The 27,931-nt window shown below is 36.7% G+C and overlaps 1 protein-coding gene and 1 long non-coding RNA gene across 2 annotated transcripts; both read right to left on the reverse strand.

Annotated features, from left to right (window-relative positions):
• Nucleotides 1–7,692: 7,692 nt before the first annotated feature.
• Nucleotides 7,693–8,721, reverse strand: LOC145065039 (uncharacterized). The gene is made up of 2 exons (XR_013688209.1): nt 8,085–8,721; nt 7,693–7,907 (listed from the first exon to the last, which is right to left on the reverse strand). It is a non-coding gene; the product is annotated as an uncharacterized LOC145065039 (long non-coding RNA).
• A 279-nt stretch (nt 8,722–9,000) lies between these two features.
• LOC145061537 (mitogen-activated protein kinase kinase kinase 1-like) lies at nt 9,001–11,921 on the reverse strand. The gene is made up of 8 exons (XM_079009049.1): nt 10,702–11,921; nt 10,534–10,618; nt 10,385–10,447; nt 10,141–10,298; nt 9,996–10,068; nt 9,847–9,906; nt 9,659–9,775; nt 9,001–9,586 (listed from the first exon to the last, which is right to left on the reverse strand). Exons 1-8 carry the CDS (start codon nt 11,781–11,783, stop codon nt 9,374–9,376), a joined length of 1,851 nt encoding a protein of 616 aa, XP_078865175.1. The 5' UTR covers nt 11,784–11,921; the 3' UTR covers nt 9,001–9,373.
• Nucleotides 11,922–27,931: the final 16,010 nt, after the last annotated feature.

The following is a 27,931-nucleotide window of genomic DNA, read 5'->3' on the forward strand; positions in this document are numbered from 1 at the left end:
GTCGATACGAAGCTACTTTACACTGAGAGATTTAAAAGAGATGTAGATCACTAGTGTAAATGAATGTAAGTTCTGTTTATGCTTATGTTTCTATATTGACGATGACATCCCAAGGTTTTAAAAGGAATAAAAATACATTTCTTCGGAAATGCTTTCATAACGTATTTATCATGTTTTTATGGGAACAAATTCCGCAACATTTTTATTAAAAGAGGTACTCTAATTTTTATAAAGCATAAACAAAAACCGGTCTTTTCTGGCCGTGAAAATAGGGATGTCACAGTTGGTATCAGAGCATTAGTTTAAGCGAACTAGGAATAAGGATTTATTTCTAGACTTAAACTTAGAATGCTAAGTGATGATCGTGAGGAGTGTGTCTAACATATTTTAGGAAGTACACTTGAATAGACACAAGCACTAGCTCATTTAGGGAAGATGCCTAAATTGCTTTTATGTGCTAAATGATTTCCGATGCTTTATGATGCTATCGTTTGATCGGATTTATGGTCTGTTGCCGACCGGATCTGGAAACTTTATGTGTTCAGATTTCTAAACATTTAATTACGATATTAGAACTGACATGTAATTTTTCGAAGTAATAAGGATGAATACGCGTCTAAACCTTCCTTTATTTATATTCTCGTCTCGATACACCAAACGATTGCTTTGGTGGGCAGAACATCATGGTGAACACTCGTAGTGAACTGAGTAAATGGAGGAAATGAGAAGGCTTACGATACTGAATGGTACCTATTGGAAGATATCGTAAGAGTGATATCTTGCCTTTAGAATGCGTCTAATAAATAATACGTCTAGTACGGGAGAAGTACACATTCGAATAGCAAAAAAAAAGATTTTTGGTATAATCCATAAAGTTACCTCATCGTCTGACAATTCCATCACCAACCAAGTTGAAGTGGAATTGATGATTAAAGATACGCATGGAAGAAGTCCTAGTAGAGTCTAGGGAAAATTATATGATTGTTTGGACACATTTGTATGTGTTATTTTTTTTTTGTGATAATGACTTGGAGAACTGCGAGACAATACTTGGGACGAGTATGAGTAGGTGTGAAAAGTAGTAGAGGCCTATACTACCGGAAGCACATGACTCGCACTTGGATCAGGGAAAGTCACAAGGTTACCAAGAAGCTAATAATTGATTTCGTTTTGTTCGTGTATGTAGTTACCATTGTTTCGGTAATGACTAAGAAAATGATTGTTATTACGACCCTAGTGGTCTTGTGAAATTGAGTCTAACTAAGATAAGTATGTTACATGCTTTAGAGAACCAAGTTTGATGTAGCATCTGACTTAAGCCAGACAGTTAAAGTGAAAGATAATCAAAACGATCAATAGAAGTATCACGATCGTTGTAAGAGCTTGTAGCTAGAAGGGCTACATGCTAGAATGTGATTATATCACATTAGAGCATGAAGGAAGTTGTCTTCAAGACTGGAATTTTACTCTAAAAGACCTGAGACTAAGCATTGCATCATACGATGAGAGGTCATTAGAACATGACCCATCGGTATTATGACAATCGAAGGAAGGAACTTATCTTAAGTTGTTAATAAAAAGAAAGAGTCTCCAATAAGGGTCGAGATTGTGACAGGAAGATCATGATTGAAAGTCTGATACGAGACAGAGTGTGGGTGCAAGATCAAGCACCGCCTGCAATCAAGAAGTCCAAGAGTCAGATACTCGTTCAAAGAAACATAGAGGTTACAGTTATTACCTGGGATGAAGAGATAACATATTGAATCATTATACAACCATGTTTCGTTGATGATTCTGGGACATAATCATCCTAAGGGGGAGATAATTGTAACACGCAGATCCGGGCTAGCCAATTTAGAGGTACTAAGTGTCGAAAATGACTTTTACACAAAAAAAATATTTAGAATAAACAATCTTTACTAAGTAATAATATATGTCACAAGGGTTCAGTACATATAAAGAACGCTATAATCCGAGTTATAACGAAGAAGTTATGACCTGTCGAAGTTTTACGGCTAAACCGGCACGCCACTTCGTGACGTAAAACGTGAGTTTATGATAAAGTGATTTATATCCTTAGCAATATAAACAAAAGTCGTAGTATATGTTAAACCAAGAGTGTGCATAAAAGAACGTCAAAATCTGACTTCATGTGAGGAAGTTATGATTTTTCTAAGATTTGGCATAGCAGTGCACAACCCGAAATTCGAATTTTAGATCGGTCGATTTTTGGCCGACGCAACCTAAAAGAGAATCGAAGATCTCATTAATAGTAATGCAACGGTAAAAGACAGACGTAAACGGACGTCGAATGAAGAAGTTATGAGTTTTTAACGGACTTTTCCTGTCCCGGCCTATTAAAAATATAACTTTAAAAATAAAGTCAAAATTAGCTGACGAAGTCTAAACGAAAGTTGTAGGGTACGGTCCTACCTACGCGTGGATATAAATAACGTCAAAAACGGAGTTCGTATGAACGAGTTATAAATTATAATAGCATATTTACGTATTAAAATAAAGTATAAATCATATATACGTATACATACATACATATATATATATATATATATATATATATATATACAAATGTATATATCATTATAAAGGTATCGACGATGCGGTCATTATAAGACTATTGTTGAGTACTTTCGACATTAGTTTAGTACAAATATCGTTAAATCTATTTAAAATAGTATTATGAAAGGGTGTTTAGTCGTTTATATAATTATAAAGTCATTAAATAATTATGGTCGGTAGTTTTTGAAAATTTAGTTACTATAAATAAGAGCATTGGGCTCTCATATTTCTTGCACCATTCTCTTGATTCAAGAGTCTTTCTCTTCTTATCCCCCGAGCATTTCGGTCCCTCGTGATTCGACTTCTCTTTCTGTATTGACGATGACTTCCCAAGGTTTTAAAAGGAATAAAAAATACTTTTCTTCGGAAATGCTTTCATAACGTATTTATCATGTTTTGATGGGAACAAATTCCGCAACATTTTTATTAAAAAAGGTACTCTGATTTTCATAAAGCATAAACAAAAATCAGTCTTTTATGGCCGTGAAAATGGGGATGTCACAGACCATGATGCAAGCAACTTTTGTCACATCATTGTAGTACCTCTTCTAGGCGGATAATTCTTAAAGAGTGGCCTTCTTTTCGTCAATCTCAGTTAGTTCTTTCTCAAGGACATACTCTTTGTCCTCGAAACGAAGGGCCATTTTGATGTTGCGTATCCAATCGTTGTAATTGGTGCCATCCAGTTTCACCTTTGAGTAGATGTTCAACAATGAGAAGTTTTCATTGGAGGAGGAGGAACCAGAAGCATCATTTGGAGTAGACATCTGTAAAACGAAGGATGTTTTAGTTAGATAATAATAATCCTTAATATAGCAACCCAAAAAATGAAATATTAAGGCTAGGATCCAATTATATAATTCACAACTTAGAAAAGGGATGTCGTAATCTAATTGTAAATTTTATAAAGGTAGGTAAATGACGATTACCAATTCCACCAATAGAAAACGAAAATTTTAAAAAGGAAATTAAGTTTTGATGAATTTCCTAGATCTTTTGATATTCATTGAAACTATTCAATGACATGTTTAATCTCAGATTATGTTCTTCTGTTTGTGACTGGGATACCGAGAATCACAAACAATATGTGAATAACCATGCAAATGTGCTTGGTAACCTCATTGTCATTTATCATCTCAATTGATGTGTTGGTAAACCACACATGCTCCATCAATAATAATAATTTATGAGATACTCATTACAACTCTTTATTAGTCCCTATTAGTGTGTTAGTTAACCACACACACTCCACTAACGACTTATAAAGTGTAATGTGCAATTTCATGGGTTAGCATACAAATTCATACTTTTCCTAAAATAACTAAAATTGGGATTCTTTATAAAAGGGTTTAGTTACTCTTAATTCATTATAATTATTAATGAGAATTAATTGTCCTATCAAATCCGTTCGGCTAACGACCCTCCACTAATCAAGGAAGCGGTGGGTGAGAGTGGACAACTATTCAACTACCATTTTATAGACAGTTTCCTTATACCCTCATTATAGACTAGCTTTGTGAATGAGGCGTACTAGCGGTTTGACTGATTTAGTTTTATACGTATAGTAATTATTAAACTTTTAATTTTATATATATTATAAGGTGTATTTTAATGTTTTTTAAAATACTAGGTTTATAATTAAATTTTGAAAATTAATAAATAATCTAATTTAAAAAATAAACCAAATAATTTAATATTTATCTATTAATTAGCATTTAATTAAATATATTAAATCAAATAAGGATTATCTAATTAAATTAATCAAATAATTTAATCCTAATCCTTACCCTCTAAATTTTTGAAAATATAAGGTATAGGATTTATCCAATTTTAATTATCTCCTTTTAGGCAAGTAAAATGATAATTACCAAAATTTGAAAAACCATAATCTTATTAATTTTCAAAATTTCTTGGGGAGGAATGTTAGGGTTTTAAAACCCTAACCCTAATTTCAAAACTTGGGAAGGAGGGTTAGGATTTCAAAACCTAACCCTAGTTTCGAAATTTAAGCCTTTTAGGGTTTAATTTCCATAAACCCTAATTTGATCAAATTCAACAATTATAGCAAATTCAATTGGAAACAAACCAAACGCTCTGATACCACTAATGGGTTTTAGGTATAACAAAACAAACTTAAAACTCTTAAGTGTGCATGCAACCTAAAACAAGATCTATGTTTTCTCTATTGAACCTATAATTATGAACATCAAAATAAGAACCCTAGAAACCCTAGGCAATTTTTGAAAATGACATAAAAAGGTTTAGGATTACATACCTTATTGTTATTATAGCAAATAACAATTATCCTTGTCTTGTAGAAGCTTTGGAAGCAAGCACCACAAATGTCATGCCTCTAGTGGTTCACACCCAAGCTAGCAAGAAGGAGATTATGGGGAGAGGAGAGGGAAGACTTAGAATTTTGGATATCTCTCTAAGAGAGTTAGTGGCTGAAAATGCTAGGGTTAGGGTCCTTTGTATAGTGGTGCTCAGAAACCCTTGACAACACTAATCTGAATATAATAATAATATTCCAAATTGGTAATTATCCAGCTCCATATTTATCCACATGAAATAATCTAAAAACCATATATTATCCCCTAGAAACCATCTATCCTCTTGGTGGAAGGTTCTGGAGCCTTTTGTTCAACTATTGAATAATTGCACTTTAGACCCTGCACTTTTAATTAATTCCATTAATCCCGAAATTAATTCCAACTAATTTATGATTAATTATTAATTAAATATTACTATTTCTAATTAATATATTATTCTCATAATATATTAATAAATTATTTATTTCAATTTATTAATCAAATAATAAATCAATATCTCTCTCCAAAAATCACCATGTCCAATTGTTAGGTTTGAGAGCAACCCAAAAGGATTGTACTGCTATCAATTCAAGTTCATACCAATTATAGTTATGGGCTTAGACACCTGATCCAAGAAAACCTTGCAATGTGAACAAACATCCAGATGTCGAGCATATTCCACTTTGCACTTTGATTCCACCCTCTCACTCGTGCCAAAATCAATTGATACAACATTTTTTTTATGTTGCACTACTACTCTACGTTGAAGACATCGGATTAACTAGAGCCTCTCTATAAGAGATCACTATGATCAAAGTCACGATTAAATGGGCAATTTAAACTTAAAGACTGGTAAATTTAAACATTTCCTAGGCCTTGATATTGCTTGTTCAAAATATGGCATATTTATTTCATAGAGACAATATAAAGTTTTTTTTTGAAGATATTGGCTTGTTCAAAACGACCTTCGATTAAGTACCCTGATGTATGTTGCACATGAAGGCAATAATGTTATTTATTTTGTATCTCTTACTTCTTCCTTATTAAGTTAACATATTATATATTTGTTTTACATTCATTTTCTCTCTCCATTTCTATTATGAATGTTTCCATCCATCGTTAATGGCTTTTTATGCATGTGCTTAATCAACAACAATTTGCACGTCTTGGACATAAAATGAAACGAAATGTGCATTTTTTTGGTTGGTTGAACCTCCCATGTGTTATAGAGGTTCTAAATAACGTTAGACGTAACTTGACGACAATATCAAGCCTCAAGCTTTTACGAGCCATGGTGAGCCACATCTTTTGTAAGGCGTGGCAGAAGTTTGCAATTGTGTATATAATTAACAATTCCATATATTTTTTATATACATATATGACTTAAGGTAACATTTTGTTAAAGTTTGACGTCAAGTACAAGCCTTGAAGCTATAACGAGCTTTTTAGAACCTTGGTTCTAGGGCTTTGAATGTTACTCTAGCTTGTTACGTTCATTAAATAATCTTTGAACCTTGATATAATGTAGTTGGAATGGAAAATTGAAGACCGAAACATTATGTACACATTACTTGGGGTTGTTTTCTCGGTACTTGAGAAAAATGTTCAAGAGTTAATTTGTAGATGTCTTGGTGAAAAATCACAACACCCCATACCCCCCCCCTCTCTTTCTCTCTCTTATAAGAGAGCTTGAGAACTTAATAAGAGAACTTTGAGAGCTTCTTTGATGGTTGGACCAAATGAGTTACACTCTTATTTATAGGTGCTAGCCTAACCTTCCACCTTACTATAGAAAGGTTCTAGAGTCTCCTAGCTACTTGGTATATGAAAGACTTCTCTGGAGTATTCTGACAACTATGTGTATCTGTATATGTTCTTTACAAGGTTTTAAATGTTCTACCATGCAATACAACTATTTTCAAGGCACCTCATGTTTATAAGCAATCCTAGAAAGTTCAACCATATTCTAGAGAATTCTATAATGTTATGGAATCTTCCAAGGTCTTTCCAAACATTCAAGAATTGTCCATTATGAAACATTTTAAAATATTTTAAGGAGTTCTAGAATTTTTATGACATTTCTAAAATATTCTAACATCTTCTAGAATGCTCTAGAAGCTTCTAAAAGATACGTGAAGATGTATTATGTGAAAAATTGTGGATATGGTTTAGATGTTATATTTTTTAATAGTCCCTAAATTTTATTTTTTGCATCCCTCGTCTTTGGCTCTAATAGTCGTGTGTGGCCTCCCATTAAGTACCCTTATGTGCGTTTCATATGAGGGCATACTAACATTTCTTTCATATCTCTCGTTTCCTACTAATTAAAGTAGCATATGTTTTTTACTTTGATCATTCTCCATTTCGCCTAGTAGTATTTTCCATCCATCGTCAATGGCTTTTAGTGCATATGGAATATCAACACTTTACATATCTTGGACATCACCAGTGGATACCCCTACCATTGTTTAAAAGTGGGATAATGACTTAAAAGGGTAATTTATTTTTTTATTCGTACGCATTTAGTCACTGACTTTTTTTTGTCCATACTTTCTCATTGAACCTGTTTAACTGTTCAAAAAACATCCTTATGACCCGATATAGTAGGTTTTCTGACATATTAGGCAGTCTCTGGCGATATTTGTAGCTCCAATCATATTTCCGGCGAGTCTCCGACCAACATTATTTTTCCGATGACATTGTTCTTCATCTCCAAATTTTCAGAACTTTGTTCTTTATTTTTGTTTTTTTATCTTCAATCTAAATCAAAAATCAAGTTGAAGCACAAATCTGGTGGTTCATAGATTTAAACACACAAACTCACTTTTAAAGAACACATGAACACACATCAAGATTTCAAGTTCATACACATTAATCGTTACCCGATCTCCTCACCTTCCCCTGTTGAAGAACGCACGAATAACCTTGACTGATGGAGAACACAAGTTGAAGAAGAACAAACACACAAACATTTGAATCTATAACAAAATGGAAGAAGCCATTCAAGAACCCGCTAATCTGGAAAAATGCAAATGAAGGTTAGGGTTTGTTCTTGTGTTCATCTAAAGAAAAAAACTCTTATCTCTTCGAATCTGGAACAAAATTGAAGAACCCATTCAAGGGTTTGCATAAATTTGTTGCTCGCTAGTAGAAAATTGAGCCTCTTTCTTTTTGCTCACAAAACAAAAATCAAACCTGTGTTTTTCTCCCTTGCTCTCAAACAAACCCCAGATTGAGCATCTTCTTCCTAGAAATCGATGTGTGTTCTTGAACATCTTCTTCCTAGATTTCGATTTTGAATGCATGTGTAAGTTCTTGAAAAAAATCGATGTGTGTTCTTGAACAAAAAACGATGTGTGTGTGTTCATCTTCATCGCAAAAATCAAACGATCTCCAAAAGTGTTTGTGTGTATGTGTTCTTGCTCAAACGCCAGATCTGGGTTTACTGGAGTGATTTTCAGATCTGTGTGTGTTCTTGCTCGGTTTTGGAACAACATACATGCACCGATTTGATGTGTATGTATGTGTGTGTTCATCACATATCCTGAGTTCATGAGAAATATATAAGAAAGAGAGAGAGGGGAATAGAAGCCTTGAATCTGAAATAGATCCGATGTGTATGTATGTGTGTTTATTTTCGTCGGAAAAATCATGAACACCGGAGACTCACTAGAGAAGATGACCGGAGGTGTCAAATACGCCGGAAACCAGCCATACCTCCGATAGCAGGTCATAAGGATGTTCATTGAACAGTTTAACAAATTTAATGGGAAAATATAGACAAAAGAAAAAGCCAATGATTAAATGTGTACGAATCAAAAAATAAATTACCTTTTTTAAGTCATTATCCCTTTAAAACTTTAAAAGTTGTATAATTGTATTTTATATGGATTAATGTCATAAAAGACAACCAATAATCCATAATTTTATCTTTATGTCACTTATCTTTTAATCGTGACATTCAATATGACAAAATTTATTTATGTACATCAATCTAACATTGATATTACATCTACTATAACACCCACTGTCGTAGAATTACCCGATTGTAATGCATTTCAATGATCTAATGAGAACCAAAACAACCCTACATATACAATTTAAAATCCGATTGATCGATCAATCAAACAATTTTCTTTGATTTTTCCCATTTGTCCAAATTATGTACATCTATCTACAAACAGTAACAAACACCCCTATTTATGCCACTCTTTACAACAAACCGAAACCACAACCACCTCTTTAAATACAACTTACAACATCGCCAGAGAAAACAAACAAACCACAACCCCCAAAAAAAAAATTCATCAAAACAGAAACAGAAACAGAAACAGAAAACAAATCTAACCCAACTAACAATACATTTTTCACAAGCCGAAGCCAACCACATGGAGACAATTTTCAATTTTTGTCTCATTGACATCAGTCAGACAGTCTCACATCACAATGGAACAGTCTGTCATTTCATGTCATGTCTTGTCCTGCTACAGCTGTACACCATTATAACGTGGAGAAGCAAGAACCGAATTCACAGAACCCGATTTCTTCAAAAAAGGATGCTGCAGTAGTTGGGCGGCAGTAGGGCGGTCATTCGGGTTGACTTTCAGGCATTCAAGTATAAAATCTTGGGCCTCACGAGACAATGTATTCGGAATTGGAGGAGGTTCTCCACGCCCAATTCTAAAAAGTGCTTGCATCTAACAAATCATAACATATTAATACTATAACTTATATTTACATGAAAATAATAAGTGAAATGTCAAACTTACCCCTTCCAAGTGAGAGTATGGAATTTTACGTGTTAACATCTCCAACACAGTGCATCCAAGGCTCCATATATCAGCTGCAAGTCCATACCCATTATTTGATCTACTGTTATTAACAACCTGTGGATACAAAATACATAATAAGTCATTTATTCAAAACATTCAATTAAGAGAATTGAAGAAAAACTAACCTCAGGTGCCATCCAATATGGAGTCCCTTTGCAAGATTTTATATCATTCAAAGTGGTTGCCTGTATATAAATATTATATATATACAGTGAATATGAGTTCTCATAATCTAATGTAGAAAAGAAAATGATAAGTAGTGTGTTTCACTCACTTTTGCTAATCCAAAATCTGCTAGCTTCACAGATCCACTTGCATCAACTAATATATTAGCACACTTGATATCCCTACAAGGTGAAATACAAGAGTTAAATTTGATACATGATGTGATAGAATTTAAGATGAAAGAAAGTATATACCTATGAACAACCTTTCGTTCATGGAGGTAATTTAAACCACTTAAAATCTGTCTGGTGTATGCTGAAACTTGGGAATCACGAAGTTCGTATTTTTGATAAAGTTTTGCTAGTGAACCTTTGGTTACAAGCTCAAGAAAGATATATAGTTTCCCATCATCCTGAAAATCATTACCATGTATCGATTTGATGAAAAAAAGAAAATATAATTTTTGGGGTTTTAAGTTTTATGAAATGAAATGCATACCGTATCTGTACCAAGATATCGGACTATGTTTTCGTGATGGAACTGACTTAATAAAGATATCTCCTGAAAAAGTAGAAGGAAGAGAAAGAGGGGTTATTGTTTAGTGTGCAGAAACTTAGGGTTTGATGTTAAGAGAATTTATGAATCACCTGTTCAAGTTGAAAGATGCTCTGTTTTCCCTGACTACCTTGATCAAGTAAAGAAACCTCCTTCACAGCGAAAAAGTTCCCAGCCCTGTAAACAGAAGCAAAGCTCAATTAACTCCATTTATGGGTAAGATATCAGAGGCTTTATATGATGATAGCCACTGAACTTACTCGTTAAAGCCTTCGTAAACAGTGCCAAATGAACCACTTCCAAGAAAATCTCCCTTCTGCCAGTTTTTAAAACTGCCGAATGATCCATTGGATGAAAGGGAATATTCAAGTTCAGCAGGTGCACTAGAGTAGCCCTCGTTTTCATCATCCAGTGTATTTGAACCAGTTGTATCGATTCTTACACCAGTTGTATCGATTCTTGATGTTGTCGTCCTGTTTGCATCAACGTTGGTAATGGCCCTATCTGGTTCATCTGATCCTGAGTCTTCGTTATCTCCAGGAGCAAAACTTCGAATCAAATCCCAATTCGAATCCATAGTATCCACAATCGCTCGTGACATAGGAGGTGGAGGAGCAAGTAATGGTGGCCGTGGACCTTTGATTCCATTTTCAAAGACTGGATGTCGTCTCTCACGCGTTTTATCCGTGTCACCATCACCACCATCTTCCAAAACCCTAGCCCTTTGAGATTTTAATAAATCAACACCATTGCTTGTTTCCGAGCAATCATTTCCAAGCCTGTTTTCATCAATCCCACATAAGCGGACGTCATCACGAATCGCAATTCCATTTGTCGCCAAAACCCTAGCTTCACCAACCTCAGCCGACCTCGAACACTCGCCGTCGGACTTAACATCTTCGTCATCTGTAAAGCTAACTTTACTTTCAAAACTCACGGAGAAATCACTCTCCGGCGATTCCCTAGTCGAACCCAGAGGAGAATGACGAAGCCTAGAGCTATGGGGTAAGCTACCTCCCGTAGGAGAATAAGATTTATGCGCTTCCCAAGCAGCCGTCGGAATCGCGAAATCCTCTGGCGAAAGCCCTAAAGTGCTGAAGATCAAGTCCAATTCGCCGTCGGTTCCTCCAATTCGAAAACTCGTTCTATCGGATAGCGATGAAATATCAAGTGATCGAGTTCGGTGAGTCGATTGAGTGTCGAATGATGATGAAGATGTAGACGCGTCGTAATCGATGTTCTTGATTGCGTTTCTTCGATCAAGCCTCGGCCCTGTCCGCTTCGGTCTAGAGTACAAGTTCATTCTCCTTTTGATTCTCTCTCTAGATCTTGAATCCAACATGGGTTTCTCTCTGTGTATGCATCGGTGTACGTATACGCCTTCACTTTGAACGATGGAGCAGCCCAGCGAAGAAGAAGATTTGGTGTCTGCGTGAAATCGGATGAATCTACGCGTATGCGGGTTTTGTTGACATAGTTTTACCACCGTATTAACGTACTACACGACATATATATTTTATTTGGGGGTATTTGGATTACTTTTCGCATCAAATTTTTTTTACAGGAGTTCTTTTTTTTTTAAGTTATTTTAAGAAAAGTAAAAGCTCAAAATTATTTTTAAAAAATATTTGGATTATATTTCTTAATTTTTGAATTTTGAATGTTTTTTACTTTTTAAACGGTCAAAAGTCACAAAAAATTATAATTTCATGAATTTTGAAAAACTTTTTTTTCCTTTTTGCCAAAAAGTTCTTTTGAAAAGTTTTTTTTTTTTTAATTCTCAGACATCTTTTGAATTTTTTAATTTTTTGAAATAACTAAAAGTTAAAAAGTTATTTTAAAAGCAATCTCAAACATCCTCTTGGTTTTGTTTTGTTTAAATTTTTATTATTGTATTTTGGTTAAACCGAATAAACAATTTAATTGATATATATATATATATATATATATATATATATATATATATATATATATATATATATTAACAATTTATATTTAAAATTGATATATTAGTTGCTAAAAAAATTTCATAACTCATTCTTTAATTATTAACCATTATAAATTTGTAATTGTTTATATATTGTATTAAAAAGCAACAGCTTATTAGCCAAATATCAATTAATCTTCGGTTATTTCTTTTCTCTTTATATACAACTAAAACTATACTAATTCCCCTCTACAACTTGTATGGATATATCGACATTTCAAGCAGTGACGGACGTAGAAAGTTCGAGTAGTGGTGACACCCAAAAAAAATTAAAACAAATCTAACTCAGTACTCACACTTATATTTCAAGACGTTGCTCCTAATAGAAAAACAATTTTTTAACACTAATTGTCGGAATTGAAGTAGTGGCTCAGGACCTCCCTGGCTCCACTAATGCCTACCACGGATTTAAAGACAACACATTGTAACACCCGATTCAAGGTACTTTTCATTTTTTTATCATTGGTATGTATAATTGGTTTTCAAATTTGGTCCTTAGGGGGCATTTTTTCCATTTTCAGAAAATCGGGGGTACGTTGGGCATACACACCCAGGGGACAAACCCTAATTTTTAGGGCTTGAAGCCTATTTAAAAAACATTATGACCCATTATCCCTTTATTTCTCAACCTCCACTAGCCTTTGAGCCTCATTTCGAAACCCTAGCCCTTCTAGAGAAGATTTAACCCTCTTTGTGTGTGTTTTAGTGTGTGTTAGTGAGCTTTGGGGAAGAAGAGTGTTGAAGAAGGAGCTTTGATCAAAGGAGAGCTTTTAGATCTAGATTTTACTCATCATTTCCAATTTCATTGAGGTATAAAGCTTGGAACTTGCTCATTGTATGCTTAGATATAGTATTATGAAGTTTTGGTTACTTTTGGTCGCATGAATGAGATCTAGTGGGAGTTCTTCCACTCCAAAAGTTAGGAGTTACTTCTCTTGATGTTTCTTAGGTCGCTATTTCATAAGTTAGCATCTTGATGGTTGTGGATCAACCATGCATGTGTTTGTGTTCATTTGGTGAAAGTAGAATGCTAAATCTTAGGTTTGAGTTCTTTTAAACCATACAAAGGCTCCAAGTTAATAACTTTGTGAATTAAGACGTCCCACAAGGCTTGGATCTGAAGTTTGGACGTTTGGTTGCTAGCATTAAGTGTTAAAAGGGAAAAGTGTTTAATAGGCGCGTATACGTGTTCGAGTGTCACAACTAGCATTTTAGCTAGGAAATTCTATTCTTGTGTAATCATTCAACTATTGTAAAACCTATACTCTAAGTAGATATCACTCAATGCTCATTTAAATTCACCTTTTTATGTTCAACAAAGAATCTAAAAACCCTAAGAATCCCGGTTTAAGTCCATATTGGACTAGGATTTCCTTATTGGGCCTAATGGACCAATAAGCATCCAATTCAACCATTTTGGGCTTGGAACCCCTATTTGGATTCTAAATGGACCCAATTCACAAATCTATAACATTTTGGACCATTTGGGCCTAGAATGATTCACTCTAACCCTAATGGGCCTTATTGGGCCATAACAACTCCAATTAACCTTAATGGACCTTAGAACCCATTCTTTTATACTATTGGGCCGTGAACTACCCTAAAGGCCCAATGGGCCGAAAATTTTATGATTAGGCTCTAAAAATCCTAACTAAAGTTTAATGGGCTCAAACTATTCCATTCCTACCTTCTTGGCCCAAAATCTCGGCCCAACACCAATTAACAAAAAAAAAGAAATGAAATGGGGGGGTTTGACTTTGGAGATGTCACCTCCATATTGTTCACCATGTAACAATCCATGGTCTCCCTTATCTCCATGCAAGCCACCTCATCCTTCTTTCCCCTCTCTTCTTCTTATTGTAACATCCTAAGTTCGGAACAAGAAGTGAAGGGTGCTAAGTGTAAATAAAGGAAGGGACTCGACGAGTAGGTACACTTACTCGCCGAGTCGGAGTGGGTTTGGATCGTGAATCAAGTGACCAACTCGCCGAGTCGGAAGCTAGAATCGACGAGTTGGTGCTAGAATGAGAAAACCCTAATCTTAGGGTTTGCACCATATTTAAAGGGCATTATGTCCTTCTTCCAGCCTCCTAATCCCCCTGAGAATTCCAGAAACCCTAACCTTCGTGTGAGACTTCATTATTGAGGAGATTGGAGCTTGGAAGAGGAAATTGGTGGTAAAGAGCTTGAGGAATTAAAGGCTTGTTGCAAATGAGTGGTAAAGATTCGGGATCTACTTCAGTTGGAGCATATATTGGAGGTAATAATCTGTTTCTTGGGATCTTTGGTATCTAGATCTATTATCATTGAAATTTAGGGCATTTTTGGTATGACTAAGAGCTATTTAGAGTTAGAGGCTTAGATCTGAGGTTGCTACTTCAGATCTAGGCTTGTGATGGTCCATAATGTCATAAAGTTTCAGTCATTGAGTTGTTGATGAAGCCCCTTTGTCCAAAACCCAAGCCCTAGTGTGTTTGGGCCTAAATCTCCATGGTTTCACATAAAGTTTGCAACTTTATGTGAGGGTTAGATTGTAGAAGGGTGGATATATGGATTTGAGCCTATGCATGGCTTGAATAGCTTTTAAATGGGTTGAGAACTGGAGAGACTCGGCGAGTCACATGGGTATACTCGACGAGTTGTATGAACATGTGCATGGACTCGGCGAGTTGGAAGAACAACTCGGCGAGTTTGTTGAAGATTGCCTTGGACTCGACAAGTCTGTTCTTAGAAGCGGCGAGTTTGGTCGCATAACCTAATCTCTTTTGGGTTAAAGCTTTGGAATTAGTGAGTCAGTTGGCGACTCGGTGAGTTGGGCAGGATAGGACTCAGAGATCGTTGGACTCGGCGAGTCTTGGGCGACTCGTGAGTTAAGTTGTGATATGAGAGTTTTTTGGGTATGGGAACTCGACGAGTCGACGGGGTGACTCGACGAGTAGAAGTCAACCAGGAAGGTTGACTTCTACTAAGGACTTTGACTTTGACCAAGAATTGACCAGTTTGACTTCCAAGGGTAATTTGGTAATTTTGGTATTTATGGAATTGGTTCTTTGGTAGTGTTTTGACGTGAAGTTCGTGTCGGTGGTTGGAACAGCTTGGTCTTATCTCTTCAGTCGGCAATTGCAGGTGATTTATCCTCACTATATAACAGGGTCTACGGCACCAAGGCCGACCCTTTATCGGATGGAAATTCGGGTATTGTTTGTTATGTTATTGCTTTGCTAGATCTGCATCCTGGTATTTAGGATGGTGTTATGTTAGTGACCTGGTTAAGGTCGGTACCTAGTATATAGGGTAATGTTATGCTAGTGATCGGTTAGGTTGGAACCCTGGTTAGATTGTTGATGTGCTATGTGATCTGTTAGACTGTTTGTATGGTTGAGGATTGGTTATGTGATTAATTGTTTTATGTGCACATGGTTGTTTAACGGGGGTTGGGTTGAGGCGGGACCTGCTTTGTGCTGTAGGCCAACATACCCATGGCGGACCGGATATTCCGAAGGCCCAACGACCGGTCCGGATAAGCTAAAGGCCCCAAGAGGGCGGACCAGACGTGTCGAGGCTCGGAGAGTGGACTAGGCCGACCGAAGGCCCGGTGCGGGTGGACTAGTCATACTGTAGACTCAGAGAGTGTACCAGGTGGATTAAAGGACCGGTGCGGGCAGACCAATCACACTGTAGACTCGATATATATGGCTAGACTCGGAGGGTGGACCAGGTGGACTGAAGGCCCGGTGCGGTGGACCACTCCCAGAGTAGACCCGATGTGCATGGTTGTTCTATTTGTGATATGTTATGAGTATGTTTATGTGTGGTTGGTATTTTGGGGGTAACTCACTAAGCTTTCGGGCTTATAGTTCAATGTTTTGTTTCAGGTACTTTAGGATATCGTGGCAAGGCGAAGGCGTGATCGTACCGCTCCTCATGTTTTATGATTTATGTGATATGGTCCTGGGGAATACTCTGATGTTTAAACTATTTTGAAAACGAATATATGAACTTAATGGTTTTTGAATGAATTGAAATGTTTTAATTTGACTCGAATTTTATAGTCGTTACACTTATCTTCGGCCGAGAGTAGGCTAGCACACACACACACTCAAAAATTCTCTCCAATACATCTCTAAAATCATCCTCTTCTTTCATCAAAGATCTCAAAGTTTTGCTTGTGCTTCAAAAGTAATCTCCAAGGTTTCAACTTCTTGGTAAGTGTTTATTATATATAAACACATGTTATCCATCTTAATGCTAAAAATTATTTCTTACAAAACCTCCTTTCATGTTCTAACTCATTAGAATCACCTAAGTTCGAAAACTACTCAAGGAAGTTTGCTAGGGCCGAAAATCACTTCATCTCTTTCCATTCTTCTTCAAAAACCGAAACATCAAGCAAATGTGAGTTCATAACCCCTTTGTTTTTGGTTTTTACATGACTTTTGGGGGAGAATACAAGTAAAATGTGTAGATCTATGTGTTATATGCATGTCTTGTGTGATTTCTTAGTTTATGTTGTAAAAATATGTTAGATCTTGGTAAATCACGACTTCTTAAGTAACATTGAGTTAAGATCCATGAACTAAGACACCTTATACATCAAACTATCAAGTTAAAAGTGTTATGTGTTTAAGGGTCAAAATTGTCAAGAAAATAAAAGATAAGGGCAAAAGTGACATTTATGTTTTTATAGGGACCAAATAGGTCCTACATGTTTAAAAAGGGATTTTTATGTTAAACATACTTTAAAAAGGGCCAAAAATGCAAATTTGAGCTTAATGGGCCAAACATTTGGGCTTCACGGTTTTGGGCCCAAATTTGCAAAAAATGAAGTTTTTGGGATTAAAAATATTATTTTAGCAAAATTTGAGTCATAAATGTAAATAAACCAAATTTAGGGGTGAAAATAACATTTATTTTTAAATTGGACCAAAAATGTAACTTTTATCAAAATTGGGCTGAAAGTGTAAATTTTTACAGATAAAGGACTGAAAATGCACTTTTCTGCAAAACTAGGACTTAAATGTCAAAATATATATTTTTGGACTAAATCCGTGAATTTCTAGACATTTGGGACAAAATTGCAATTTTTTACAAATTATGGACTAAAGTGTCATTCTTACAAAACTTTGGGCCTTAATTGAAAATTTGAGGTTTTAGACCAAAAATGTTGTTTTATGAAAAAGGAGAGTTTTATAATAAAATTTGGTAAACCACGAGCTAAAATAAACAACAGAACAATACGAACGAACGGAATACATCGATAATAATTTTATTGGGCCTAATATTCATCTTACGTGGCCAATGGGCCTTAAAGGCTCATTCAAGTGTATATTGAGCCCAATATGTTTCCATGACATGTTTATTGGGCCTTGCAAACCATTCACATGTTAATTTGGGCCTGAGTTATGGGTTGCATGTTTATTGGGCCTTTGTGGTCCATTTACATGCCTATTGGGCCTAAATTACCCACTTACATGTTATTGGGCCTTTGTGATCCATTTACATGCTAAGTGGGCTTGGAGTGAAATTCACATGCTTAGGAAATCATAACTATACCTTTACATAACTATTGAACTTTGTATACTTATAAATGTACCTTTGGATGGATAACGCATAACATACACGTAAACATTAAACATGGTACGAAAGGTTGAGAATCTAGTGAGACGTGTCGGTTGGCACCTTGAGTGTACAGTCGTAGCTTGTAGTTATAATCAGAGACTCTTTGAGGGAGAGCAAGAGTTTGTGTATATATCTATAAGGGGTGACCCCTCAGGCCTTAGTTGTTCGCTACAGCTAGACTAGGCCAGTCTAGGGTGACAAAACCTTGAGCAAATATCGGCATTTGGAAAAATGTCAAGACAGGCAACCTAGTCATTATTATGTATGATTATAACGGCTCATATAGAGATTCAATACCAATTTAACATTTCGAAGATTAACCCTTCGATTGTGTCAATACAAAATAAGTCATTTAACGATACAAGAACCTCGACATTATTATAAATCAGATAATATCGGATTTTCTGGGGAAATATTTAATATACAATTATCACTTACCTACAATACAAAGAAATCTAAACTATATTCATGTATGTTACAACTATGAAATTCACACATGCATTTATACTTGATTTTCACATCATTTTCAGAAAATATCGGATTTTCTAAGTTTTTACGAAAGATACAAAGACTTTTACTCAAACATACTTATGAACTCACCAACATTATATATGTTGGCCATTTTCAAAATAACTTGTATTCTCAGGTAATCTTTAAGTCGGAAGAATTTTCAAGTGTGTATGGTTTTGTTTTATGTAACATCAGTTATCGTACTTTTAATAATTTGAATTTATAACAATGTACTTGATGTGAACAATGTTGGTTGTAATATGAAATGTTGGTGATGAATGTGTTATGTTTCATGTGTATTCATTGTGATGATAATTCAGTTGTTAGTCACACGAGCACCCGGTCGTTTCCGCCGTCTGGTTCGGGGGTGTGACATCGAGTCCCTGATCATGCTCACTACCTAGTACGTCGGGAATACGTCTGGTACGTGCAGCGTACCACGCCTGGTCTTGGGCTTTACGTTTTGGGCCATGTTTGGCCTACTAGATTTTTGGGCCTTGTTGGGCCACTAGCCTTTCTGACTTTAGACCATTGTTAGGCTTTGGGCCTTCTTGGATTTGGGCTCATATTGAGCTTTGGGTAACCCTTAGGAAATTGGGCTACTATTAGGCTTTTAGTGTCACTGAGCTGGGACTCGGATATTGGGTCAAGTGAGGAAAGGGTAAAATGGTCTTTTACCTTTGGTGTTAGACCAATAAACTAGATTCTCGGTTATGGATTATGACGTGGTTATTAATTGGGGTTTTATTTGGTTGGTTAGTGCAGGGATTCTACGGTTCAACAGCTCGAGCATCTATTGATTGATAGCAGACTGAAGTGAGTTTGCTCACTATACTGTATGACACTAGGATATGTTATGTGTTTGTAGTCTTTGTGACTCCTGATGTATGTGATGTATGCATGTGTACCTGTTTGCTATATGTATGTAGTGTAAAATAGACCTGGTACAACCTTGTGCTGACATATGAGTTAAAATAGACTCGGATGTGAAATAGACCCGGTACGGCTTGGGGCCAACGCATGAGTTGAAATAGACTCGGGGGTGAAATAGACCCAGTACGGCTTAGGGTCGACTCATGAATTGAAATAGACTTGGAGGTGAGATAGACCCAACGGTGAAATAGATTCGAAACAACCTTAAGCTGGCATATATGTATGGTATGTGGTATTTTGGGTAACTCGCTAAGCTTCATACTTACGGTTTTCAGTTTACATTTCAGGTACTTCCGGTCAAAGGGGAAGATCTCAGGATGATCGTATCACACACTCCATGATTTTTCCGCTTTATTGACTTTGATGTAGTTTGGATGGTTATTGATACCCTATGACTTTTTATAGGTTTGTTTACCACATCGGTTGATGTTTATTTAATATAAAAACAAAAAAATTTGGTTTTGAATTTTGGGACGTTACAAGTTGGTATCAGAGCCTTGGTTTGAGGATTCAAGCATACTCTCAGGTGTGTCTGAACTCAAACTGAGGGTTTGGTAAAATTTTCATAAAAAGGAATGTTTTATAAAAAAGGATTTTTCTAATAAAAGAAAAGGATATGGTGCGTGCAATCAACCGAGCTCAAGTAAGTATTCCCAAAACACTCATACATGTTTTGTGTTATGTTTTGAATTGTGAATCTGTGAATCACATGTTAGATAAGGGCTAAGGATCTGATCGGGATTACATGATAGGATGCTAGGAGATATGTCTTTATATTCCTATTATATGAGCTTGTAGACTTACATGCTAGTACCGATCAGTCGGTGATAGGATTTCATGTTTAGGTTATGTTTTGATTTTGATTACTTGATGCTCGAATGTTGCTTGCTTTGTGCTTTTAGGAGTTCCCATTAACATCAGCTAACTAGTAAGCGAATATGTTAAGTTACATATTATTGAGACTAAATAATTTTAGAAGGTTAGGTTTTACCTCTATTTTGCAACTCTTGTTTGAGTCCAGGCATTGTAGTGTGAGACCTTTCATTCGAAGAATTATCGGGCATCATTGGTATGTAATTGTATTTGTAAGCTAGTTAGAGGGTGTTAGGGGAGTTCCTCTTGCAGCTGATGACGGAGAGTGGTGAGGTGGTAGCCCTAGGAAAAACCTCGGAGGTGATTCAGTGCCAAGAGTCTGGTCTTGTTGAGGGTTGTTTGAATTGATAAGGGAGTGACTTGGAGGATTCGGGCGTAACACCCTGATGTTCAGGTACTTTTAAATTCATCCTTATAATTTAATTCATCTCATTTTGGTCCCTGTAGTGGAAGGAAGTAGACACGAGAAGCCATACTGGCAAAACCGTAAAGAAGCCCTATTGGCAAAACCGTAATTTGGAAGGAATGGGAGTACACAATGTGTACGTGTGTACGCTTATCATGCTAGGGCGCGCCCTAGTACGCGGGGCGTACTCACCAGATATTGAAAACCCTAATTTTTAGGGTTGAGTCCTATATAATCCCCCTTATAACCTCATTTCCCTCACCTTTTCAACCTCCACCCTCCTTGAGTCGATTTTGCAAGCCCTAGCCCTTGTGTGTGTTGAGCTTGAGTGTATGTGTATGTGTTCTTGGTGTTGAAGAAATAAGAAATGATTCTTTGAGAAGCTTTGGCGTGGGATTCAATCTTGTATATTTGAGATCTTCATCTCTTTGGGAAGCTCCAAAAGGTATAAAGTCTTGAACTTTACTTGTATTTCTAAGAGATATAGCCATATGGAGTTTTATGAGTTTTGTCCCTTTTCTTGGACTTAATGAATTTGGATTTCTTCCACCACCAAGTCTCATAGAAGGATTTTGAGAGATTGTTTTGAGGCTTATCGGGTGACTCAAAACTTGATTTTATCACAGAAAAATACCTACTTGATTCATGTTGGGAGTTAACATAAGTTTTAGAAATCACAAGAGAGATTGTGACCCCAAAACTTTTATCAAAACATGAAATTAAACAATAAAATTATTAAAGGTGCTCAAAAAGAAAATTTGACAACAATTGAGCCATCATAAACACCCAATAAAAGTTAAATTAAACCATATGAACTTTCAAAGGTTTCTAGGAATAAGAAGATGATATTGTGATCATCAATTAGGAAGAGAATTTACGACAACAATCTTCAGTTGACAAGGAGCTTGATATATTAACATAACAAAAGAGATTATAAAGGAATTTTACAAATACTTGGCCAAAAATCACAGCCTATGATCACTACACAACTCGAAATAGCAACCTTTCTTCCTCCCCTTCTCTTCTCGTCGCGATTCTTCCCACCCTCCAAGACCGATCGTTCCTCCTCCCCCTCTCTAGTTGTCGACGCGGGCAAAAAGCAGTGCTCGTTTTTTTTCTCTTGGATTTCAATCGATGACGCACTAAAGCATTAGGAAGCCTCGATCGTTTTTTTATTTTTTAATTTTTTTGTTTTTTTTATATACATGAGCCACGAGGAAACATACGTATGGAGGAGGATCCTCCTCCTTAGGGGTTATATCAAAAATTTACCTATTGGACCCTCATAAATCAAATTTTAAATCCTTCCCATCCTAACCCTAGAATCTTGATAAATTAAATTTCTTTAAATGACACCTTATCCCCTCAACTCATAATAAACCATTTTTTTTAATTATCTTAAGCACCCAAATCATTAAACCTTAGGTAGAATTTAACATCTATTTATTTATTTATTTGTTTGTTTGTTTTTTCTTTGTTGAATTTATTCATAAAAGAAACAAATTCACTAAGGAAAATTAATATTCGAGTAACGTAGGCTAACCTTGATGACGGATGAGAACTTGGGTCGTTACTGTTGGGTTTTGAGCACTATAACACTCTTATGGTACACATGCAACCCTAAATGCTTTGGATCTATGTTTTCTCTAATTATACATGCATAATTTCATTTTCCAAAACATTGTCCTAACCAGCATACAAATTGTCAAATGAACAATGCAACTAGTTAAATGACTTACCTTTTCGAAGGACTTGTAGTTCTTGACCTTTAAAAGCTTGAGCACCCCAAGTGTGATGCCTCTAATGGTTCACAAACACCAATATGCAAGAGGAGGCTTGAGAGAATAGGTTACTTAGCATAAAATCAACTTCACTCTCTTATAATGAATAGTGTAACGATTTTGGCACTAGGGGGCTTATTTATAGTGTAGCAAATGCTAGGGTTACACTTTGTAAACCCTAATGCTCCATGACCTTCCACATTCTTATGCATCATGGGTTTAACCTCCATGGACTATCCATGGATTGTCTCGTTGGTTTAGCCCATCTAAATAATCATGGATCATTGGCCCACACTATAAGAATCATTAATTTACATAATCAATCCCTATATATTTAACTAGTCTCTTTTGACCACAAAATTAATTCCAAATTAATTATTGATCACTACTAATTAAATAATATGAATTCATATTAATATATTATACTTGTAATATATTAATAAATCATAAATAACCTTATTCTCAAAAGTTCGTACTATCAAATTGCACTGGTGAAGGCAACCCAAAAGGACCATGCTACAATCGGGTCAAGTACATCCTAGTTATAGTTATGGGCATAGACACCAAATCCAACAGTTACATATAGTCATACCTCCGCCTTACCACGATGACCAATGATACATGAAAACAATAACAGATGGGTAAGCACGAAGCTTAGTGAGTTCCCCCAGAATACCCAAAACAACAATCATACAAGCATGCATATCGGGTCCTCAGTCATCGGACTGGAATACCCACGACCCACAGTCTCCCGACTGGAATGTGTCGGGTTTGTTGGCATGTCACTTCAATCCAACTGCTCCTCCTGAGCCTCTGTGCCTACGGCTTACATCTGGCCCACACCTGATATCTTATCCTACAGCACACATCAGGACCGCCTCAACCTCATCCGCCACCATATGTCGACATATAAACAATCAAGGATAAAGTAAACACATAATACTGTTGGATTTTGAGCATTCTAACACTCCTATGGTGTATATGCAACCCTATAAACCTTGGATCTATATTTTCTCTATCATACATGCAAATAAGAACTTTCCAAGGCTTTAATCCTAACTAGCATATTATGAAGCTCTTATACTACAAAGTTCTAGTTAGATGACATACCTTTTGATGTAGCTTGATGTCTTCATGCTTTAAGAGCTTAGCCCCAATAGTGTGGAAGCCTCAAGTGGAATCACAAATCACCAAAACACCTTGGAAAACCTTTAGAGAATATGGATACTTGGCTCACACTTATGAAATCGGTTATTGCCCTCTTTAGTGTATCCACACTAGCCACTAGCACAATTTCATGAACCATAAGACCCTTTATATAGTGTAACACCCCGTTTATTTATTAGATAAATGAATAAATTAATGAACGAATAGTAGCCCTAAAATAAATAATTATATATTAAAGGATGGTCTCGAAGTGCTAATTGTCATAATTTTAGAAGTTGGGGGTTAAAAGTGTGAATTTTGGACTCAGTTGTAAATATTTATGAAGACAGGGGCTCCGTGGTAATTATTTGGATTTAATTTGGAAGGAAAAGCGGTGAAAGGGACGAATATATTATAATTAAGATATTGGGGGCTAAAGGGGTAACATAGGGAGCTGAACTGTAAAGATTTTAGAAGATGGGGGCCATTTAGTAATTTATGGGATTTGATTTGAAAGGGATTTTCGAGGTCAGGGTTTAAAAGGTAAATATGGGATTTATTTTGAGATGATTTCTGGATGGAGGGGCTAGATTCGGCATTATGGACGAAAGTTTGGGGGATCGGGGTATATAACCCGTCACCCTCCCGCTTCAGACCCTAACCCTAAAGAAAGATCGGCCGCCACTCCACCCTTATGTCTCCTATCGGCCGCCACCAACTTTCTTCACCTCCGGTCGCTGCCATCGCCATGTGAGAACTCTAGCCGCCGCCTGCCTTCCTCTTCGCCATTGAAACGTCGTCGGACGTCGAGAAAGGACCGCCATACGTGAAGCGATACCACCTGACTCTCCCTCGTTCTCCTATCTGTTGAATCTCCGAGCGACAGCCGACGTCCAAGCCACAATCAGATACGTTGTTGCTCCAGTTGCCGACGAGGACGCAATCAGGCGACTTCTCTCCGCTGTGTCATTGCTGCTGTCGTCGCGGTTTGCGTCGTCGTCGCCGTTCCTTCTACTTTTCGATGTCACTGGCTTATCTTGTCACCACTATCCGCCATGGGAGGTGGTCGTGAGTTCATGTGGGGGTGTTTCTGCTTCAAGATTTGTGTGTGTGTGGTTGTTTGACTGAGAACCCACAAAAACCACCGCCACCACCACGAGGTGGTGGCTGCCGACGTGAAATCACATTGCCGCTACCATGCGCCACCAAATAGGTGGTTGGTTTAGGGTGGTGTTTTATGGGATGTGAAGTCGGAAAATCGAGGAAGATTGCCATTGCCACCACCGCGAGGTGGTGGCTGCCGCTGTGTACCACCGTGGGTGGGTGTGCTTTCGTGTGTGTGTTTGTAATTAGATTAGGTTGTGCGTGTGTTAATCGGATGGGCATTGTAATTGTAACAATTCGGAATAATGAAAGAAAAGCTGAAAACCACCACCTTAGGGTGGTGGCGGCCGCCACCGGCCGCCGTGTCGGGTGGCGGTCTGCTTGCCTCGTTAAGTTTGATTCGTTTAGGGTTCTTGAAACCCTAATGGGCCCAATGAGGCTTAATAGACATAAAGGCCCAAACATGTGATCAATGGGCTTAAGGAAACCCTAATGGACCCTAATTGACCCAAAGAGACCCTAATGGGCCCAAAAAGGCCCAAAGTGACCTAAAAGCCCAACCAATGGACTAATGGGCTAGTATTGGGTTGGAAAACCCTAAGGGCATAAAACCTTAATTGTGGGAATTGTTTGGGACACACACGAAAATTATTTAATAACTTGAAATATTAAATAATAATAATTGGCAGAAATTAATCTAAGCAATATTGGACTTAATGAATTAAGTCCTTAATGGGTTCAGTAGGAAACTTAACCCTAATCGGCATTTTATGTGAAACCCTAACTTCACTTGGGTTTATTGTTGGGCCTTTCTGCTGAGCCTTGATGATTGGGTTATTAATGGGCCATCCAAGATCGAGCAATTGGACTAGAATAATTTAATGGGCCTAGGGTAAGGCCCATGTAAGGGCTTGGGCCCAATTTGGAAAATGGGGCCATAGATGGGCCATATGTTGGGCCTTGAATCCTAGTTGGACTTTGGGCCTATTGATTGGGCCTTGGGCTTTAATAAAGCCAACCTTGGGGTAATATAGTAATTAACCAAGTACGAATTTATGGATATGTGTTGTGACCCAATTATTAATTGGGTGTTATTTTGGTGTTGACAGTTCGGGAATCTGTCATCCAGCAGTTGGGTTGAAGTCTGCGGGACTTTAGCAGTGTGGGATTGTGTCTACGGGACTTCAACAGTGTGAGGTGAGTTACCTTCCAGTATGGGTGGGTCTAAGGCCACAATGTCGGCCCACCAACAGGGGTAGTTGGTAGATAATTGTCTTTGTGATAATTATCTTGGTATGTTTATGTGATATGCTCATGAGATATGCTTATGTGATGTGCTTATGAGATATGTTTATGTGATATGCTATGTCTGTTAGTGGTAGTAGCAGGGAATAGTTTTCCCTAACTCGGTCATTAGGATCGAAGGGTAGGTCAGTAACCCATAAACGCCTGATTGTATGATTATATCATGATATTATATGATAGTGGTAGGGGTGAAATAGTCCCCTGTTACCGGTTGAAAGATATCGATTGCGGATACCGGTTGAAAGATATCAATGGCGGATACCGATTGAAAGATACCGATGGCAGATACCAGTTGAAAGATATCGATGGCAGTTACCGGTTGAAAGATACCGAAGGGGTATACAGAACCCATGCAATGCTTATCTGTATGTTTATGATATGTTAATATGTGATAAGTATATTTATGATACGTTAGTATGTGATCAGTATGTTTATGATATGTTAGTATGTGATCAATATGTTTATGATGTTAGTATGTGATCAGTATGTTTATGACATATTATTATGTGATAGTGGTAGGGGTGAAATAGTCCTCGGTTACCGGTTGAAAGATTCCGATGGCAGTTATGATGGGTTTTAGCCATAAGAACTTTCCTATGTGCGCATGCAAAACCCTAATGCTTGGATCTAGGCTTTCTAATTAAACATGCTTTGAATCCAAGACTTCTAATAACTAATTAGGTATAAAACAATACAAAATCAGATCTAGAAGTTTACCTTTGAATCTCTTGTTTTGATCTTGTTGTCTTGGAGCTCTAGAGTCACAATTGTCACTCCTCTAATGGCTTACAAACACCAACTAGCAAGGAGGATGATTTGAGAGAGAGGAGAGGGAATAAATTCGGCCAGGGTTTTCTTACTTTAGAAGAGATGCCGATTTCCCTTAGCCATGGGGTCTATTTATACTTGTAGACTTCTTAAGGGTTACACCTTAAACCCTAGTTGGATAATCTTTCCTTAAAGCAATCCAAATCCTTACCATAGATAAGCCTTGGACGATTTTGAGCTATCCCAAGCTCTAGAATCCGTCCAATCCCTTATCCCTTAAGGATTTACAGTCTAAAGTGTAACTATCAAACAATTGACAGTTTATACCCTCTTATTTAACTAATCTCTTTAAGTCACCAAATTAATACTAATTAATTTATGACTTATATTAATCAAATAACAATATTATTATTCCTTATATTATTCTCATAATATATTAATAATATTTATTCTCTCATAATAAATCATCCTATCAAGTTGCTATGGTGAAGGCAACCCAAAAGGACCATGCACAATCGGGTCAAATACTTGCCTAATATAGTTGCAGTCTTAGACACTATTCCAACAAGTTACCGGTTGAAAGATACCGATGGTGTTATGTGGTATGTGGTGTGATGGGGGAACTCACTATGCTTCGTGCTTACGGTTTACAGTTTTGGTTTCAGGTACTTTGTTTCAAAGGAAAGGAGCCAGCTTGGTCGCAGCGCATCACACTATGTTTTCCACACACGAGATCCTTGGGATTATTCTCTGATATGGTTTCATAATATTATATTTTGATTATTCATACTTTGGTTTTATGTAATAACCTAATTAAAAATGAAATTTTTGGCCTTGAATTTTGGGATGTTACAAGTTGGTATCAGAGCCTTGGTTTGAGGGATTCGGGCACACTCTCGGGTGTGTCTGAACTCAAACTAAGGACTTGGTATGAAAATTTTCAAAAGTAAAATTCATTTTATAAAAAGAAGTTTGAAAAGGGAAGAGAACTTTGAAAAGAACAAGGTGTGTGATGCGTGCAATCAGCCGAGCTCAAGTAAGTTTTCCCCAAGATACCC

The sequence above is a fragment of the Lactuca serriola genome, chromosome 7 (assembly GCF_051521515.1).
Source record: "Lactuca serriola cultivar US96UC23 chromosome 7, Lser_US96UC23_V15, whole genome shotgun sequence".
NCBI classification, from domain to species: Eukaryota; Viridiplantae; Streptophyta; class Magnoliopsida; order Asterales; family Asteraceae; genus Lactuca; species Lactuca serriola.

Coding starts and splice junctions, on each gene's coding strand:
- LOC145061537 (XM_079009049.1), bottom strand. CDS start 11,783: ATGTTGGATTCAAGATCTAGAGAGAGAATCAAAAGGAGAATGAACTTG. Junction 10,299..10,384: donor GATATCTTGGTACAGATACG/GTATGCATTTCA, acceptor AATGATTTTCAG/GATGATGGGAAACTATATAT. Junction 9,776..9,846: donor CATATTGGATGGCACCTGAG/GTTAGTTTTTCT, acceptor TTGTATCCACAG/GTTGTTAATAACAGTAGATC.